The sequence below is a fragment of the Bactrocera tryoni genome, chromosome 5, assembly GCF_016617805.1.
Source record: "Bactrocera tryoni isolate S06 chromosome 5, CSIRO_BtryS06_freeze2, whole genome shotgun sequence".
Lineage (NCBI taxonomy): Eukaryota > Metazoa > Arthropoda > Insecta > Diptera > Tephritidae > Bactrocera > Bactrocera tryoni.
This window is the reverse complement of record NC_052503.1, coordinates 324,743-341,707: the sequence shown is the minus strand read 5'-3', so window position 1 is coordinate 341,707 and position 16,965 is coordinate 324,743. Positions and strand designations below refer to the sequence as shown.

At 35.5% G+C, this 16,965-nt stretch overlaps 7 protein-coding genes across 14 annotated transcripts in view; 4 read left to right on the top strand and 3 right to left on the bottom strand.

Annotated features, from left to right (window-relative positions):
- LOC120778636 (CYFIP-related Rac1 interactor B) overlaps positions 1-3,090 on the top strand; it is an 8,719-nt gene extending 5,629 nt beyond the window's left edge. For all 3 annotated transcript variants that reach the window (XM_040110533.1, XM_040110531.1, XM_040110532.1), the window contains exons 4-5: positions 1,265-1,527; positions 1,596-3,090. In XM_040110533.1, coding sequence (XP_039966467.1) covers positions 1,265-1,527; positions 1,596-1,860 — 528 coding nt within the window. In that variant the 3' untranslated portion in view covers positions 1,861-3,090. The remainder of the gene's footprint in view (positions 1-1,264; positions 1,528-1,595) is intronic.
- Positions 3,091-3,267: 177 nt separating this feature from the next.
- Positions 3,268-4,299, bottom strand: LOC120778640 (nuclear envelope phosphatase-regulatory subunit 1 homolog). 2 transcript variants are annotated; one of them, XM_040110540.1, is made up of 4 exons: positions 4,047-4,299; positions 3,891-3,962; positions 3,685-3,816; positions 3,268-3,625 (listed from the first exon to the last, which is right to left on the bottom strand). In XM_040110540.1, the coding sequence occupies exons 1-4, from the start codon at positions 4,066-4,068 to the stop codon at positions 3,462-3,464; spliced, it is 390 nt and encodes a 129-aa protein (XP_039966474.1). In that variant the 5' UTR covers positions 4,069-4,299; the 3' UTR covers positions 3,268-3,461. The 2 variants fall into 2 exon arrangements, with proteins under 2 accessions (XP_039966474.1, XP_039966473.1); XM_040110539.1 differs by having other exon boundaries at positions 3,685-3,819; positions 4,047-4,297.
- A 68-nt stretch (positions 4,300-4,367) lies between these two features.
- Positions 4,368-8,074, top strand: LOC120778634 (histone-lysine N-methyltransferase E(z)). 2 transcript variants are annotated; one of them, XM_040110529.1, is made up of 9 exons: positions 4,368-4,638; positions 4,694-5,359; positions 5,421-5,581; positions 5,826-5,840; positions 6,482-6,582; positions 6,646-6,835; positions 6,906-7,042; positions 7,115-7,544; positions 7,603-8,074. In XM_040110529.1, the coding sequence occupies exons 1-9, from the start codon at positions 4,517-4,519 to the stop codon at positions 8,010-8,012; spliced, it is 2,232 nt and encodes a 743-aa protein (XP_039966463.1). In that variant the 5' UTR covers positions 4,368-4,516; the 3' UTR covers positions 8,013-8,074. The 2 variants fall into 2 exon arrangements, with proteins under 2 accessions (XP_039966463.1, XP_039966464.1); XM_040110530.1 differs by lacking the exon at positions 5,826-5,840 and having other exon boundaries at positions 4,369-4,638.
- Positions 8,030-8,827, bottom strand: LOC120778639 (chromosome transmission fidelity protein 8 homolog). The gene is made up of 3 exons (XM_040110538.1): positions 8,723-8,827; positions 8,453-8,579; positions 8,030-8,386 (listed from the first exon to the last, which is right to left on the bottom strand). Exons 1-3 carry the CDS (start codon positions 8,740-8,742, stop codon positions 8,090-8,092), a joined length of 444 nt encoding a protein of 147 aa, XP_039966472.1. The 5' UTR covers positions 8,743-8,827; the 3' UTR covers positions 8,030-8,089.
- A 30-nt stretch (positions 8,828-8,857) lies between these two features.
- LOC120778637 (ubiquinol-cytochrome-c reductase complex assembly factor 1) lies at positions 8,858-10,115 on the top strand. 2 transcript variants are annotated; one of them, XM_040110536.1, is made up of 4 exons: positions 8,858-8,997; positions 9,140-9,322; positions 9,391-9,642; positions 9,704-10,115. In XM_040110536.1, exons 1-4 carry the CDS (start codon positions 8,941-8,943, stop codon positions 9,983-9,985), a joined length of 774 nt encoding a protein of 257 aa, XP_039966470.1. In that variant the 5' UTR covers positions 8,858-8,940; the 3' UTR covers positions 9,986-10,115. The 2 variants fall into 2 exon arrangements, with proteins under 2 accessions (XP_039966470.1, XP_039966468.1); XM_040110534.1 differs by having other exon boundaries at positions 8,859-8,997; positions 9,131-9,322.
- LOC120778638 (transcription factor Adf-1) lies at positions 10,103-10,995 on the bottom strand. Its single transcript, XM_040110537.1, has 2 exons — positions 10,719-10,995; positions 10,103-10,654 (listed from the first exon to the last, which is right to left on the bottom strand). Exons 1-2 carry the CDS (start codon positions 10,888-10,890, stop codon positions 10,134-10,136), a joined length of 693 nt encoding a protein of 230 aa, XP_039966471.1. The 5' UTR covers positions 10,891-10,995; the 3' UTR covers positions 10,103-10,133.
- A 2,177-nt stretch (positions 10,996-13,172) lies between these two features.
- The window catches only part of LOC120779154 (general odorant-binding protein 70), a 63,541-nt gene continuing 59,748 nt past the window's right edge, over positions 13,173-16,965 (top strand). Inside the window, exons 1-2 of one of the 3 annotated variants that reach the window (XM_040111373.1) lie at positions 13,173-14,740; positions 14,799-14,968. In XM_040111373.1, coding sequence (XP_039967307.1) covers positions 14,270-14,740; positions 14,799-14,968 — 641 coding nt within the window. In that variant the 5' untranslated portion in view covers positions 13,173-14,269. Of the gene's footprint in view, positions 14,741-14,798; positions 14,969-16,965 lie in introns of those variants that run through there. The other 2 variants (XM_040111372.1, XM_040111375.1) reach the window with 2 other exon arrangements.

Sequence of the window (16,965 nt, the reverse complement as noted above, 5' to 3'; positions counted from 1 at the left end):
ATCGACTTTAACGCGCACCACGATCTTTGCAATTCCTGCCTGTCAAACGATCGTAGGGCGATGGAGCTGGCGGAACAGATTGACGATTCGACATTCTGCACAATGAATGACAAGGCCCCCACCAGTGTTATGGGCACCTGTAATAGCTCGCCCGCTATTACCATTGCTAGTGGTGGTTTGATAAATTGGCGACCTGGCGACCTATGCTAACTCTCGCATCAAACCATCTGCCCATAATTATCTCAATCGAGAAACCTCCTGATTTTGTTTCTGTGGACAACCGTACCTTCGTTAACTTTAACAAAGCTAAGTGGGTCGGCTTCACAGAATTTACTGAGAGCACCTTTAACGCTCTATTCCTACGGACGTATGCGTTGGCGAACGTGGATTCCGTAAGGTGATCGCAGCAGCTACCGCTCGCATCATACCGGTTGGAAGAATAGCGGAAATCCCCAATTTCCCAGCCGAAGCAACCGTTTACGCTAATGAGCGCGACACCTTACAGCGGTCTTTCCTTGACTACGTCGACGACATCGTACAGTACGCCGACCGGACTTCGGACGCAACTGACTTCCGAGAGCTACTGATCGCCATTCACAGTGGAGCCATCAACACCTTCACCGGTTGGAAGAATAGCGGAAATCCGCCCCAATTTCCCAGCCGAAGCAACCGTTTTCGCTAATGAGCGCGACACCTTACAGCGGTCTTTCCTTGACTACGTCGACGACATCGTACAGTACGCCGACCGGACTTCGGACGCAACTGACTTCCGAGAGCTACTAATCGCCATTCACAGTGGAGCCATCAACACCTTCACCGACTCCCTTCCCGTGAATGACGTTCTTGGAGTCAAACCACCACCCATCGCAGACGAAGAGCTCAAGTTGCCGCGAGAAACGTGAGTGACCCTAGCGCAGCTTCGTTCTGGATATTGTAGCAGATTAAACTCCAACTTATCCAGAATAGACCCCGACATATCCAATGTATTTCGTGCATGCAACGACTCTTCGCATGACACTGACCACCTCTTTGCATGCCCTGACAACCCTACTCATCTAACACCCTTTTCCCTTTGGTCCGACCACGTCGAAACAGCACGTTTCCTGGGCCTCCCGTTAGATGACGTCGACGACAACACAGATAACCCTTACCATCCTAACGGGGACTGAGAATCCGTTAAAACAACAACAACTGGGAATTGTATTAAACCATAACTAATCTACTTACATATGTACATGTGTATATATTTATTTTACAATTTTAGATGAAGACACCAGCTATACAAAATGATTTCAGTTACTATAGACGTATTGTGACTCGACAGCGTATCGACCAGACAAATTACTCGTTAGTGAGTACAGAATTGGCAAACCGCATGTCTTTGTTCTATGCTCACGCTACACCCATGCTGAAAGTGCTTAGTGAGGCAACATCAAAGTTCGTTCACGATAACGCCAACGATGTCGAGAATACGACGGAGACTCTGGGAACTATGGCGAAAGTTTGTTTAAGAATGCTTGAAAATCCGTAAGTTATTTTAAGTTAAACACATTGTATTAAATTTCACCGGATTTTATCTATTTGGCCAATTATAGCAAATTGCTTCAACAAATCGAGCGAGAGGAAACGCATCTACTAGTTCTGCGAGTAATGGTTGGGCTTGTAATTTTGTATGACCATGTTCATCCGGTTGGAGCATTCGCTCGAGGCTCACATGTAGACGTCAAAGGTTGTGTACGACTGCTACAGGCACAACCGGCCATAAAGGCAGAACCTTTGTTAAACGCATTGCGTTACACGACAAAACATCTCAATGAAGAAAACACACCGAAGAATATACGTAATTTATTGGCAGCATAATAATAACAGCAGACAAGCGTATATGCGCAGGAACCAACTGCCATGAACCCCGCTACTATTTTCAATTACATTCACTACCAACCCTTCATGTAAAGTATTTACTACCACATGAAAAGATTTATAAAATGCATACAAATTTTTTTTTTTATATATTAGTCTATAAATTCAAAATTATTCCATGAAAGTACATACAATTTTGTAAATTAAACATGAGGTATAAACGAAGTATGATAGCACACGTGAGTACTTCGAAACAAAAGCATTTAATATTAAAAACTATAACGTTAAAAGTTTTAATAGTTATTGTATATGATTATAACATGTTCATACTAGAAGACGCATAGCTCAGTCAGTCCTATTGTTAAAGTTTTATAATTTATAAGTTATCGAAATAACGATGGACATAGCCAACATATCTGCTTAGAGAATAAAACATCAGAAAAAAACGTATAACTGTGGCATAATCCAAATTTTGCAAACGTATCATATACTAAGTTAAAAAATAAAAATGCGTCAAAGTTTAGTTAATGATAAAAGTTTTAAATTTAGAAAATAATTTTAATATTTAGCAAATAAGATCATTTATTAGGTAAAAATTTAAGATTCGCATGATTATAGAACATGAAAAGTCAGAAACCCAGACTCAACACGAGTATTTCATAAAATACCAAAAATTATATATTCTTAATTGACTTATTAACCAGTTAATTTTATTTATAATTGTATACATATATATAGGAAACATTAAATATAGATTATTTTGTTGCGGTTCTTTAGTAAAAATTTAAATTAATTTGTATATACTTAAGTATCTGAACAAATGAATTGCATTTATAACACATTGCTTGTATATCACAAACTATGTATACATATGTATTTATGAATCTAGGGTGTTTATACTCCGAAAAGAGAAAATAAGTACATGTGCAAGTATGTATATATCGAAGTATAATAGAACATAAAACTTGTTTTTATAAAATGAATATAACGCAACTAAATGTCGAAGCTAAATGAACGAAATTTGTATCAACAAAAATTTTTGTTATATATGTATATGTAAGGTAAGCAAGAAAGTAAACTGAATGAAATAGATGCAGAAGTAAACTATAATAAAAGAACAAAATTTGTATCGACAAAAATTTTTGTTATATATAAGTAAGGTAAGCAAGACGGTATACTGAATGAAATAGATGCAGAAATAAACTATAACTGAACTTTCTCTTGCTTAAAGTGATGTAAATTTATTTTACATATTTCACTCAGATTATATACATATATTTATTTTAAGTCAAATCCCTGGAGACTATTAGATTACAACTTTAAGGTCTTATATAAAAAAAGTTCATTGAGAGAAGTAAATAAACGAAAGTTTATACGCGTTTGCAAATTATATATTTTATATTATGATTACAATTTCAATTAAATCGAGTTACATAAATTAGCTGTTTTGTCAAATTAATATAAAAAAAATTCTAAAACGGAAACACTTTACTAAACAATCCAATTTATAATAGCGTGATAAAGTATCGTTATTATAATTTTAACTTCATTTGGTGCCAAAACCCCCAATCTGTCGTAGATTTAAACAGTATGTATTTCCTCTAACGAATACTGCCGTCTAGATTATTATTTGGTCGAGGTTTAAGAATCAGTTTTCCCGTGTCATCACAACTCATATTGAAATCGCTAAGTACGGTCCGCATCCGAGTCGTAATAATTTTGGGAGCAAATACTAATTTATGTATGCCCATAACAAAGAGAATAACTAAGATAAAAATAGTGGCATTAGGATTTATTAGTATTTTATCAATTTTATAGTATTACTCAGCATTAAGGTGGCAATCGTAAATATTGGATGCAATAACAATGATTCTATTAGAGGCACAATTGAGGTGCGTGGATCTCTAAGCCAATAAAACGCTCCAATAGCTGTACATATAGAAATTGTGGCGAGAACTACTGCAATTATATTTTATCAATATTAATAATAAAATTAAAACAAATGTATAAATCTATATTTATTCGCTTACCCCGCCACCGCAATGTAGTGGGCCCATAAGACGATACTACTTCCGTGAGCCTGCGCTCAAATGCTTTCAAATCTGTAAATAAACTTTGTATTAACTTCAATAAACAAAAACTTTATAAAAATGCAATAAATAAAATCCTATCAGAACCATAAATACCTTCACATGCTGATGGTTCCATGTTTCGAATAATTTATGTACGATTTTACAGTTCGATTGATGTTTTATTTTAAAAATCAAAAAACAAAAAATCTACATTAACATTTTCATTTCATTTGCGACTTTTTAAGACATTCAATTATTTCCATTAAATTTCTAAAGTTAAATTTTACATCAGGATATTTATTAGTCCTAAAATAATAGGTATGTTTGTTTTCTGACAACTGATATCAGTAATGTAGGACCGCTTTAAGAACTGTCTAAAATTAAACGTCAAATAATCAGAGTTGCAGCTTAGTTGACGTTTTGGTTGACATTTAGCAGATGGTCATTGAAAGATGTAAATCCATTTGCCGCCAGTAATTTTTTTCTTCTTTGATTTTATTTCCGAAATAGCTTAAAAGTCGGTGGTTATAAAAAATTAAATTCAGTTTTAAATTTGAATTGGTAAAATTTCTGTACACACAAAAATGAATGCATCAAAAGTTCCCATAGAATGGAAGCGACGTGTTAAAACGGAATACATGAAAATTAGACAACAAAAGCGATATAAACGAGCTGATGAAATCAAGGAAGCTTGGATCAAAAATTGGTTCGTTTTAATAAAATTATTTATCTAACTATTTAATTACAACTTTTTTGAGTAGGGAAGAACATAACTACAACGTTCAGGACTTATACTGCGAGCCAAAAGTTTGGCATGCACAACCTTATGATCCTCCACATTTGGATTGTATAAAAAAAGCCGAGGTTTCTGGTTATAACGGTGCAGGTCCACAAAAAGTACCTATTTGTATAATAAATGCTGTTACGCCAATACCTACAATGTATACATGGGCGCCAACACAGCAAAATTTCATGGTAGAAGATGAAACTGTGTTGCACAACATTCCGTATATGGGAGATGAAGTACTAGACAAAGATGGTAAATTTATTGAAGAGCTGATAAAAAATTATGATGGTAAAGTACATGGTGATAAAGACCCATCTTTTATGGATGACGCTATTTTCGTTGAATTGGTACATGCTTTAATGCGAAACTATACTAAAGAAGAAGAAATATCATGTGTGGGTTTTGGTAGTAGTGTTGCTAAATCGGAAACTCAAAAAACCGACACACTTTCCAGGGATGAAAAATCAAGCGATTCATTATTTGATGGCCGAAATGTCCAATTAGTTGAAGATGATGAAAACACAAAAACAAAGGAAGAACAGATGCGAAAAGAAAAGATGCCCTTTCCAACTCCTATAATTTTCCAAGCCATTAGTTCAAATTTTCCAGATAAGGGAAATCCCCAGGAATTAAAAGAAAAGTATTTATAACATCCTTATTTGAAATATTATGATTAAAATCAACACTATTCAATTCATCAGGTATATTGAACTAACCGAGCATCAGGACCCCGAAAGACCGCAAGAATGCACTCCCAATATCGATGGTGAAAAAGCAGAAAGTGTGTCACGAGAGCACACAATGCATTCATTCCACACTCTATTTTGTCGCCGTTGTTTTAAATATGACTGTTTCCTTCATCGTAAGTATTATACAATCGAATTTATTAAAAAGACCAATAATCATTTAGGCAATAATGCCGATTAGTAATAAATAATACAAAGAAAAAAGCACCAACGGTTGATGCTGCATATAGCTTATTATATTTCCTTTTTCTTTTTCGTGCAATATACGTTTGCCAATTATTACCGAAATGAATCTTTAAATATGATAATGACTCTTAAAATGCAACCGAAATTTCGACTCTGCAAATGAATGCAATTTAGGTCACCAAATAAACGGTGAGTTGTAGTTAATAATGCATATGTACTTAAACCTGACATTTTGACTTAATCGAAATCGTTCACATTTTTCATATAACCAATCGCCATCATAACCACTGCTGATAACTACTGATGCAGAAATATCAAATCATGATATCTTTTGCAGAGCCTCAATATTTCCATTTTTACTATGCACATAAAATAAATAAAAAATCTATATATGAAAGTTATTTTATTTTCAATTACAAATATTATAATGATAACATATGTTTGCACTATACATACATACATATATTGGGAGGATCATGCACATTTCATGTCTTTCTTAGCATTAAGCCTTTTAAAGTGCTAGTGATCCATGTCTATGTGGATGTTTGGAAAATTAAGTATCAATGTATGTTCGTAAACAATTTATTTGATTAGATTTTTCGGGGTGCATTAAATACGTTTTTGTTTCTAATCAAGTTAGTAAAAAACAGTTGTAGCACCAAACTCATGCCATTTAAGAACACGACACATCCATTAATTCCATTTTATTATGTCTTCTCTTAATGTTAGAACATATACATTTAAATAAAAGTTACTAAATATAATCTCTATTAACTTGATTAATTATTTTATACTTTTGATTACCTAATAGTTTTTTTGATTTGAAATAGGCCTTCAAGTGGGACATGCAGGACCAAATCTACAGAAACGGCGTTTTCCTGAGTTGAAACCATTTACAGAACCTTGTAGCAATGCATGTTATATGTTATTGGTGAGAAATGCGGAATATATATTTTTTTTTACTCTTAGTTATAACCTTGATTTTTTTTCACAGGATGGTATGAAAGAAAAATTAGCTGCTGACAGTAAAACACCACCAATTGATTCTTGTAACGAAGCCAGCTCTGAAGACAGCAACGACAGTAACAGTCAATTTAGTAATAAAGACTTCAATGCAGAAAATGGAAAAGAAAATAGTATTGTTGTTAACAGTGCTGTTTCCGCAGAAATCAACTCTATAATGGGTAAAACACAGAAATATATTTGTTTGTTTGATATATGTAAATATATTTAAAATAAAATTGATTAAATTAGCCGGAATGATGAACACATCAAACTCAAAATGTGACTGGACTGGCGCTGATCAATCTTTATTTCGAACGTTGCATAAAGTATTTTTGAAAAACTATTGCGCTATCGCTCAAACTATGCTTACAAAAACATGTCAACAGGTAAGAAATTCATATTCAAATAGTGTTTTTACTTTTAATTTATTTTTATCGAATAACGAAATTTCGTTTCAGGTGTATGAGTTTGCTCAAAAAGAGGAAGCAGAATTTTGTATTGAAGAATTACGTCAAGATTACACTCCACCACGTAAAAAGAAGAAGAAGCAACGCCTTTGGTCATTGCATTGTCGAAAAATTCAACTAAAGAAAGATTCTTCTTCAAATCACGTCTATAACTATACACCATGTGATCATACTGGACCCTGCGACATGAATTGCTCTTGCATTCAAACTCAGAACTTCTGCGAGAAATTTTGCAACTGCAGTAGTGATTGTCAAAATCGGTTTCCTGGTTGTCGTTGCAAGGCGCAGTGTAACACGAAGCAATGTCCGTGTTATTTGGCGGTGCGTGAGTGCGATCCAGATTTATGTCAGGCTTGCGGTGCCGATCAATTCAAGCTGACAAAAATTACTTGCAAGAATGTGTGTGTGCAGCGTGGATTACGTAAGAAACCTTAAGCTTTGTGATTATTGTACTCCTGTATCAATTTTGTTGTTTCCAGATAAACATCTTTTAATGGCGCCTTCTGATATAGCGGGATGGGGAATATTTCTTAAAGAAGGCGCTCAAAAAAACGAGTTTATTTCAGAGTATTGTGGCGAAATCATTTCGCAAGACGAAGCCGATCGGAGGGGCAAAGTGTATGACAAGTATATGTGCTCATTTTTATTTAATCTAAACAATGACTTCGTTGTTGACGCCACGAGAAAAGGCAATAAAATTCGTTTTGCCAACCATTCTATTAATCCGAATTGCTACGCTAAGGTAATGATGGTAACAGGAGATCATAGAATTGGAATATTTGCTAAACGTGCAATTCAACCTGGAGAAGAGCTGTTCTTCGACTATAGATATGGGCCTACTGAACAACTGAAGTTCGTAGGTATAGAAAGAGAAATGGAAATAGTGTAATGAAAAAAATCTTAAAATATTTGAATGTATTATGGGTTTATTATAAAAATATAAACATTTTATTAATAGTTTTCATTTCAAACGGAAGTTGCAACATTTGCAATAATAGGTTTTGGACGCGATTTAAAGATGAGTTTTTTTGTGCATAAAGCACGAACTACGTATTCCGTATTTTGTCGTGATTTATTTTCCAGAGCAACTGTGCTGTCTAAAATTGTACAATCAATTGTTCTATTAAGTGTAGTGTTGGAATCCATATTTGTATCGTTTAATAAAGACTTTCCATCCTTACTTTTCAATTTTTCAAGCACTGCGAAAGGTTTTTCGAGTTTTTGCTCTCGTCCTTGCAAAATATGATGCCCAATTATAAGTATCTAAAATTTATAAAACTAAATTGATAAACCAACAGCTGTCACACAAAATTTTTTAAGATATTTTACAGGCTGCCCGTATTTATTATAATATAAGTCCCCTATGAACAGATTATGAATATTCTCTCCAGAACGAATTTCGAGATCTCCCTGCAACTCAACAATTGCATATTCCTCAAGTGTAGTTGGTGAAGATCTGTAAAACATTATATTACTATCAATCTATATTTAGAAAGTTCAATCTTAAAAATATCGATATAATATGAAAAAATAAATAGAAAATACAAGAAAGCATATTGAAATAAACATCCTCTCTAAAACAACTACTCGAGTACTTACGTTTTTATTAAAATAGGCATCTTTCTATACAAAGTAAAACAAATAAAAGAATTTAACTTTTCACATCCAAACAAAACTTTCGCGTTTACTGTAGTATCAGCTGGGTTTGACAATAGATATCCCAGTTGTTTTATTATCTTAGTGAACGTACCTATCCAGAGAAACCTGTGCAAGTGTGTTTACAAATTTTTTAATTAATTTACAAATAAGTTTGGGAAATGATACGTCTTAGGCAATTAACTCGAATTTCTGTAAATAAATATGCTTCAGCAGAGGTAAAATAAATTAAAATAATGGATTTTATTTAATTGTGAAATAATTGAAATCTTACATAAACTGGTGTATGCGAATTTGAAAAGCCCATATACATATATGTGTACATAAACGAGTAACTATGCATATTAATAGTTTTTACAGCGTAATATTCTAGTGTGCAACAATACTAATGCCTTCAATAATGGATGGAAGGTATGGACACAGAACTATAGGAAATGCAGTACATCTGGAACAAATGTAGTTAATAATAATCATGAGAGATCGGATAGCAATATATTGAAGCGTGTTTTGAACAAAGTGGGCTTCGCACCGAATACAAAAACGGTTAGGATTGCATTTAATGAATACATTTTTGTTTGTAATAAATAATAATTAAAGATTTTATTGCTTAGCGCTTAAGGGTGGCCAGTCACATGTTGTACGAAAGTGTTGCTGATAAAATAAACTATTTAAGTTTTTTTAAAGCTTTTGATATGCCCAACACATTCAACTCATGGTTTCTGGTTACTGAATTACATGTATGGATGCTACTTGTGCGAGCTATGGCTGAGGGTTCGGAATCTGGAGAAAATGGTCGTTTTATTCGAAACTGTATTGTTGAAGTTATGTGGGGCGATGTAAATACGCGTGCTAAGAAACTAGGCGCAAGTTTTCTATAACCTTGAAACTTGCATATATTTTGCCTTAAACAGTGTTTATTTGCAGGCACATAACCCATCGAGAACGCGACAACAAATAGAAATCCTTTCGGAACAATTTCAGGCCGCATTAATTGCTTACGACGAAGGCATTATGTCAGATGATCGAGTATTATCTGGCGCTTTATGGCGTCGGTTCTTTGCCATGAACTGTAATGACGTCGTAAAGATTGAACGTCTAGTGAAGTATGTAAGAGAACAAATTGTTTCTCTGGACCAGCTATCGCCTGATGAGTTTCTACAAAAACCAAAAATATCGTGGATTGATCTGGATAAAGTATCTGTTTAGCTGCCATTAATATTAGACTAGCTATTTCTGGTTTTTTGTAAATGAATTATGACTCTATTGTAATGCTTGTGCGTATTTAAGTATATGCGTTTGGGAATATAAATATAGGCTGGTAAATAATTTATATTAATATATTGTTTTATTGGGATCAAATTTCTATGTCGGCAATACCATCATTTGCTATTGCTCGCAATTGACACTTGCATAAGTAAGTCATTATTCTGCGCTCGATATGGTCTTTAATTTCGTTGGGGACGTTGTTAAATAATGTTGCCATTCGTTCATAATTTAACATCCGTTCGTGATTAAATTCAGTTTCGTTCTGAAAAATCGGAAAAGCTTCTTTCTCGAAGCTCGAAGTTGTTAGTTCTTCATATTCAATAATGGTCTCATTGTATTGATAATTGTTATATGGTGAAGATCGCGATAAGGTTTCTTCACTTGCTTCCGAGTTCTTGGAATGCAAACGTAATCTTTCACGTTTATTAATACGTGAACGTTTACTAGATTTGTTTATACAGACAGTTCTCTCAAGAAAACGCATACTTTCAAGGTAAGGCCATGTTGATCCTCGAATTGTACCTTCTTTAGGGCATAATTCGTGACAATGGCGAAGTTCCCTCTGGAAATGATTTCTCAGATTATTCCAACGACTGAGACAAAAACCAGCTATAAACATACAAAACATAAAATAAAAATAATATTATGCTCCAATATTTATAATAGTTCTTACGAGTAGTTCCCATTTCTGAAGCAATAGTACTCCATATTCGATTTTTTTCTTTCATGCATTCGAATGTTGAAAGTCCACCCCATTGCCGGTGGTATAGTACTGGATGCGGTTGGACCAATGATATTAACTTAAAATCGAACGGACGATTTTTCTTGTGACTGGTTCTTGTCATTCTACGTGATTCTACTCTAAAATCTATTATATCTCTACGGCTACATTAATGTCGTTTAAAGAACCAACATAAAACGTAAACATTGATGTTAATGTTTTATGTAGAAATGTCAAATGGATTAATTTTCACAGACAATAAATATTATCTCGATAACCATAACGGAGCATCTCGACAAGCTGAAGTTTATTGCATACCAACTGTCAAATCTATTGCCATTGCCGTTGCCAAATCTGTATGTGGACATTTGTTACCATACATAATCATTCGGGTAGGTTGGTTCGAGCTGATGTAGCGCATGTTTTGAGTTCTTGAACTGTTTAAATTTTTATATGGTTGAAAAAATGTTATGGGAATAATAAAAAAAGAGAAATTTACTTATTTCTACAAATTGTTTTCTTGCAAAAAAAAAGGTTACATATTTTCGGATTATAATAATTGTAGCATAAATTTTATAAACCAATTAAAATAATAAATTTAATATGAGCACTGGTATTTTGGTTTATGGTATACAAGCAAGAATGATGAATATAAGATTACGACACTAGTTTACCGTTAGTTTTTCGGTTTAGCTCGTGACAATTCTTACAAAAACAAACACATTGTGCAACAATTTCGTGACGTAACAGTTTTGCGTTGAGAAGAACAAGCATAGAAATGCATACAAATTGTAAACAGAAAAGTAAACACTTTTGGAAATTCCCAAAATAATGAAAGAATGTTTAGAATATTGTTGCGAGAAAAGATATAAGTAGTTTTAGGCCCATCCACAAAAAATAGAGTAGCATGTGTGGAAATTGTTCAAATGAAGAAAACCAGTGAAAGTGTACTGTTGTATTTATTTAAATTTCTAAGCATAAATATATTAATTGTTTTAAATGAAATGTGCAGTGGCTTGTTGTAATAATTATTATGCAATTAAAGGATCAAAAACGAGGTTTTTCAGTTTTCCGGCTGATTTAAAAGTTGCCAAAAAATGGGTGTTATTTTGCAAAAGAAATAATATATTTAATACTAAATCCTCTTTAACAATTCACAATTTTCACAATTCTTTTATCATAATTTCATACATCTGATACATCTGAACTTATAATATATGTATACATATATTTATATACAACACAAGAAACGTCTTCTCCATTTGAATCACAACTAAATAGACAATTTTATTATCAATAGGGCGATATATTTCTTTAGAAATGATTGAAATCTTTTCACTCAACAATATTCAATCGCTTCACTAAAACTTTTCATTAAAATCGAAAGAATTAATAATATTTTGCGAATTTACAAAAGTGTTTACTTTTCTGTTTACAATTTGCAAGCCATTTGACAGTTTTTCACTCTTGTTCTTCTCAACACGGAACTATGACGTTTCGTAAGTTCGCGATTACATGAGGCAACTTTAGTTGCTAATTCTCGGGCGATTATCTTTTGCTGTCGCCCATTACCTTCACACGAGCAACTTGTGTTGCGCAACTCTGCTCGAGTTTTTTTCTCATTCTCTTTCACTTTACTTTAACCCATTGTCTACTCTTTACTTTAACCCATTGTCGTTTCTTTTTCCTTATAGGTATTTGGGCCACTCTATCACATATATTAATCAGCTCTGTCAATTAAGAAATACATTTTATTTATTAAAACAAAGATATGTATATCACCCTTTTTACTATCGTCTGAATCAATTTGTATGGCTTCCTCCATACATTTCACAATATCTTTAATTAATTCGATTTTTTCATCTTACTCCATTTTCTAAAATATTTATATTATATTATGTATATTTGTATACATATTTGCAAATTAATTACCAAAAGATGAAATTAAATTTTTTATATATATTCAAAATATTAATTTCAGAAAAATATACGCAAATGCAACTATGTACTACGAAAGAAAGAACACGAATGCCGAAAAACGTCGCAGCAAACTGTTACGAATAAGAACACAAAGCGAGTTGCTGAACACTGGAAACTCGGCGCGATTCCCCTCTCCTCGTCGCCCCCTCGCCTATAAACCAAGAGTTGCCGCAACAAAAGTTGCCTCGTGTAATTGGGCTCTAATGGCGGTCGACGTAATCTTATATTCTATCATTCTTGGTATACAAGCATAAAGGCTTGTAAATGGGATATGTTGCTTCTTCGAAATTTTCATAGAAATGAAAATTGCGCTGTCAAACTGCTGAAGTGAAAACTTATTGCTTTCAATATATGGCAAACTAATTATTCCATATATTGATTTTCATAAGCAATAGGGAGTCTCCACAGCCAATAGGCACGGCAATACAGTTAGTATAACATAAATTTTATCCTGTCGAGATGCCCCGTAAAGTTAATGAAATGCATTAACATTCTCTGGTAAAGTGTACACAAAAATATGTATAAAACCAGAAAACATTAATGGACAATAGTAAACCAGAGAACATAAAACAATCTCTGAGTAAAGCAAGTAATTCATGATGGTTAATGAAAGTTTGATTAGAACTTAGCATTATTTTAAAACCTATAATTTACTTATGGGTATTAATAATAAGTGGATTTTATATTGATGTGGATGTAAACGGAGGAAGATAAACCCTCTTATGTGAATATTGTTGTATGAACCACGGTATACATTTATATCGCTACTCCCGCTGTGCCAAGGTGTGAATTACTTTGAATGTAGTGGGTGTTAAGCCACCTTCAGCAATGGAGATACCATAAAGATCTCTTTAGCACGATTGCAAAATAAATGAGCTTACATATGTAGTTACATATATACACATTTAAGGAAATGAATATATACAATGCGTCAATTACCTGGGTGTCGGGATCTAAATCATTTTGGAAGCTGTAAAAATACTTATATACATACATGTTTAGAAATGGCCAACAGTGAAGCTTGTGTAAACAATCTGTGGCTATTGCTTTTATGGGCGCATACATGCGTATGCAGGCAAGATGTTTAATTATTTGAAGCAAACAATGGCTGTTTGGTATACATAACGTGCGTGTATTTACATATGTGGAATGGCACAATAAAAAAATAAAAATACAGAAAGTTACGAGTTCTTAATATTCGGAATGAATGAAATGGAAATGTGCTTGAAACAAAAATGACTACCTTTTTCTGAGGAGGCATAAGCTGTACAAATTTATACTCTATGTGTTGCAGTGGTAAACTTATTTTTCCTGCTGGCTTTGTTCATATTTATGCATGTTGCATTAACATAACATGAAACTTGCAATAAAATAATTCAGTTGATCTGTTTTATGAGAATTGTAATTTAGTTAGAAATATAGACGTCAACTTCAGGTAAACGAAATATAGAAGGTGTTCTCAGAGTTTTGTATTAAGCCTGGAAGATAAACTCGAATATTAGCAATAAGAAGTTGAGTAGATTATGTCGAGTTTTATGAGCGAAAGTGGAACATCTGCTGAATTACAACTTGGTAGCAGAGGAGTGGCTGTAGTATCTGTAACATCGACGGCAGTAGTGGCTGCAACTGCGTTTGTGGGGGCTTCAAATCAAATGAACTCTAAAAACCCAATTATGCAACGGGACAAGTCCGAGACACCTGCAAATAGCTGTCCTAACGACATGGTTAGTACAAATTCTGCTATCGAAGAAGAAAACCGATTTAGCGATACCAGAGGGGGGATAAATCTATCATTAATGCAAAACTCGCCCCCACCCCATAGTTACCGACATTCGCGTGCCTATCGTCATTTTAAAAATCCACCACAACCACATATGTGTATTCGCACAACCTCAGAATCAGGTGAAGAACTATTTATTAATGTACTTAGTTGGACGAGAATAGTGATACCACAAGAGCCTACCGACCCTATACCATTATATGGAGGAATGAGGGTACGATTAGAAAAAAACATTAATAATAATCATAATAAATGTTGGTTTATATTTGTAGGTCCCTCCAGGAAGTCCTCGAAGCCCGCCTATTGTTTTTGCTGTTATGGCAAATCCCGAAGTTTTAAAGGATTCTGGACGTCATAGCAAAGATCCAGAGGAACGCAGAGCTATGGTTGAATTAATGTGTGATTTTGTAGAAGCAATGAATCCTGGTCTTAAATTAGTAAGGTATGATATTGAAATTGAAATCTCAAATCAGAGTATTTGCTAAAAAAAGGAGAGTAGCTACAGTGTTGAGAAAAAGTTGAATCATTATTTGCGATGAATGTATAATATCCTTGACAACAATCCAATAAAGATTTCATGCCAGTCCCAACTGATACGCGAGTGAGCCGTGGTTTCAGACATAGTCATTAATAAATGGAAAAATGAATTTTTAAAATCGAAACCCAAAATTGTAATTGTTGACATTGAGACTTATTATCTGATGATGTCATTGAAAATCCCTGCAACAGAACATAGCCTCAAGGCTAGGTGGTGCAACTGCCAATACCAATTCTCTTTTTTACCGTATATTTTGTAGTATTTATGACATATTTTGGCTTTTAACATAGCGCAATCTACATAATCCAGTCGAGTCTCAGTCGTCCTCGAAATTACTTCAGGAATGTTTTCTGCCGTCACAAAAGAACAACAATTCCTGTTATGGCAAATCCTCAATTCCCACGACAGCCGGTTCTACGCACCGGAATTGACTCGGATTTCATCCGACCAAGGGCTGTTCTTTCGGCGATCTAACCCCGTTTGGATCGGTAAGTGTTAATTTGTGTTTGTCGTTACTAGAGCAACGCCTTGCAGCAGGGTTGTTCCGTATCCTCCTGACTCGCGCTGGCATTGAGTCCAACCCGGGCCCGGAGGAATTTTTCTGCTGCGTATGCGCAAAACGGCTCCATCCAAACTCCACCTCGGTGAGGTGCAACACATGCAATGGATGGAGCCATCTTAAGACCTGGTCAGGCCTTAAGACACATAGGGAGTGGACCACGCGTTACGTGGCCCCATGTTGCCTGCGCAATACTGCGACCCAAGCCTTTACGGCTGTGCAATCCGCACATAGTTCGCGCGCCGCGCCGCCACCAAATCCGAGTGGCCAACAGAGGACCTCTACGGTCCCTAGGAGCTCAATCAGGCAACATAGCTCCCCCTCTGACTTGTCCCCCCCCCAACCTTCATCCCGCTCCAATCCTCGTGCGAGAACCAACCAGCAGCTCTTGGTCCCTCGCACTGTCTGTTCCGTGTGTCAGACCGTCATACGTCGGAACGTGGCATACGTTAAGTGCAACTCTTGTACTGGCTGGTGTCACTTTTCGGCGTGTTCCGGCCTGCGCACCACACATGAGTGGAGTGACTCATACGTTGCCCCATGCTGCAGGAGTCTGCCCCCGCAACTCACAACAGTGGCGTCGCCTATTAACACCCCAGCGCGACAACCGCCCCTGCGGGTACTACAGCTGCAACAACTTCCACCCACACGTCACTCCCTCACCCCCAGGATCACCCACGGACACCCGCGACAAACTCGGCTGCTTCAATTTAACTGCAACGGACTCCAGAGTAAGATCGAGGAGATAGTTGCACTTATGAATCGGGAACGTCTATAGATAGCTGCGGTCCAAGAAACCAAGTTAAACAGCCGCTCAGATCTTCTGAGTTGTGCAGGTTTCAACGTTATACGTAAAGATCGCGAGCGAGATAATGGTGGTGGCCTAGCTTTCATATTGCACAACACCGTGCAGTATCGTCTAATCGATGTAGACATCGACCCCAGGGATACTACCCTAGAATGTCAGGGTATAGCTATCCGGTCAGGCGATGTCGAGCTCGAAATATTTAATATATACATCCCTCCAGTTACATGTTGCCCAACAGGATATCACCCGAATATAGGTGCGCTACTTCGTGGTGAAAACCGTTTGGTACTAGACGACTTTAACGCGCACCACGATCTTTGGCATTCCTGCCTGTCAAATGATCGTAGGGGGATGGAGCTGGCGGAACAGATTGACGATTCGACATTCTCCACAATGAATGACGAAGCCCCCACCAGAGTTATGGGCACCTGTAATAGCTCGCCTGATATTACCATTGCTAGCGGTGGTCTGATAAACAGCATAACCTGCCGACCTATGCTAACTCTCGCATCAGATCATCTGCCCATAATTATC

Bases quoted from the DNA above. Each gene is read 5' to 3' on its own strand.
- LOC120778640 (XM_040110539.1), bottom strand. From the start codon at position 4,068: ATGGAACCATCAGCATGTGAAG. The intron at 3,963-4,046 runs GTATTTATGGTT...GTTTATTTACAG, and splicing joins GGAACCATCAGCATGTGAAG to ATTTGAAAGCATTTGAGCGC. The intron at 3,626-3,684 runs GTAATACTATAA...TTTTTATCTTAG, and splicing joins GATTGCCACCTTAATGCTGA to TTATTCTCTTTGTTATGGGC.
- LOC120778634 (XM_040110529.1), top strand. From the start codon at position 4,517: ATGAATGCATCAAAAGTTCCCATAGAATGGAAGCGACGTGTTAAAACG. The intron at 6,583-6,645 runs GTGAGAAATGCG...TTTTTTTCACAG, and splicing joins ATGCATGTTATATGTTATTG to GATGGTATGAAAGAAAAATT. The intron at 6,836-6,905 runs GTAAAACACAGA...TGATTAAATTAG, and splicing joins AGAAATCAACTCTATAATGG to CCGGAATGATGAACACATCA.
- LOC120778639 (XM_040110538.1), bottom strand. From the start codon at position 8,742: ATGCCTATTTTAATAAAAAC. The intron at 8,580-8,722 runs GTAAGTACTCGA...AATGTTTTACAG, and splicing joins ATGCCTATTTTAATAAAAAC to ATCTTCACCAACTACACTTG. The intron at 8,387-8,452 runs GTAAAATATCTT...TATAAATTTTAG, and splicing joins ATAATAAATACGGGCAGCCT to ATACTTATAATTGGGCATCA.
- LOC120778637 (XM_040110534.1), top strand. From the start codon at position 8,941: ATGATACGTCTTAGGCAATTAACTCGAATTTCTGTAAATAAATATGCT. The intron at 9,323-9,390 runs GTTAGGATTGCA...TTTATTGCTTAG, and splicing joins TCGCACCGAATACAAAAACG to CGCTTAAGGGTGGCCAGTCA. The intron at 9,643-9,703 runs GCAAGTTTTCTA...GTTTATTTGCAG, and splicing joins CGCGTGCTAAGAAACTAGGC to GCACATAACCCATCGAGAAC.
- LOC120778638 (XM_040110537.1), bottom strand. From the start codon at position 10,890: ATGACAAGAACCAGTCACAAGAAAAATCGTCCGTTCGATTTTAAGTTA. The intron at 10,655-10,718 runs GTAAGAACTATT...GTATGTTTATAG, and splicing joins TTCAGAAATGGGAACTACTC to CTGGTTTTTGTCTCAGTCGT.